The following is a 384-nucleotide window of genomic DNA, read 5'->3' as shown; positions in this document are numbered from 1 at the left end:
GGCTTTCTTCACGCAGAAGATGTTGGTGTACTTCTGGGGGTTCCTGTACCGCAAGTACGTTCGGTTTTGGCTGAAGTGGATCTTGAGGCTGCTGACCGGGAAATGCGAATTGCAGCGTCTCCTGGACGGCTCGAAGGCTGGTGCCCAGCGGACGCTGCGCATAGGTAATGCGGTGCCAAGCCGGGGCAGCGGCTGAGCTCTTCGGAACCGTCGTGAAAAGGGGTGGTTGGAAACCAGTGCCTGTCCCGAGCGCAGCGCGCATCCCCTGGACACTGTTTCCACCGTTCCCCTCTTCCTGCCTGTTCCCTGAGAACGCTAAATCAGAACAGCAGTTCTCGTTTCCTTGCCGGCTTTCTTAGGGAGGTTCCGCCACAATCACAAAAA

The 384-nt window shown here is 57.6% G+C and overlaps 1 protein-coding gene across 1 annotated transcript in view; it reads left to right on the top strand.

The window, feature by feature from the left end:
- Positions 1 to 19: 19 nt before the first annotated feature.
- ELMOD2 (ELMO/CED-12 domain containing 2) overlaps positions 20 to 384 on the top strand; it is a 6,866-nt gene continuing 6,501 nt past the window's right edge. Inside the window, exon 1 of the mRNA XM_010131726.1 lies at positions 20 to 164. Within this exon, the coding sequence (XP_010130028.1) occupies positions 20 to 164 (145 nt within the window). The remainder of the gene's footprint in view (positions 165 to 384) is intronic.

The sequence above is a fragment of the Buceros rhinoceros genome, unplaced genomic scaffold (assembly GCF_000710305.1).
Source record: "Buceros rhinoceros silvestris isolate BGI_N320 unplaced genomic scaffold, ASM71030v1 scaffold34902, whole genome shotgun sequence".
In the NCBI taxonomy this organism is placed as follows: Eukaryota; Metazoa; Chordata; class Aves; order Bucerotiformes; family Bucerotidae; genus Buceros; species Buceros rhinoceros.
Note: the sequence above shows the minus strand (reverse complement) of the source record. Positions and strands in the feature narration are given on the sequence as shown.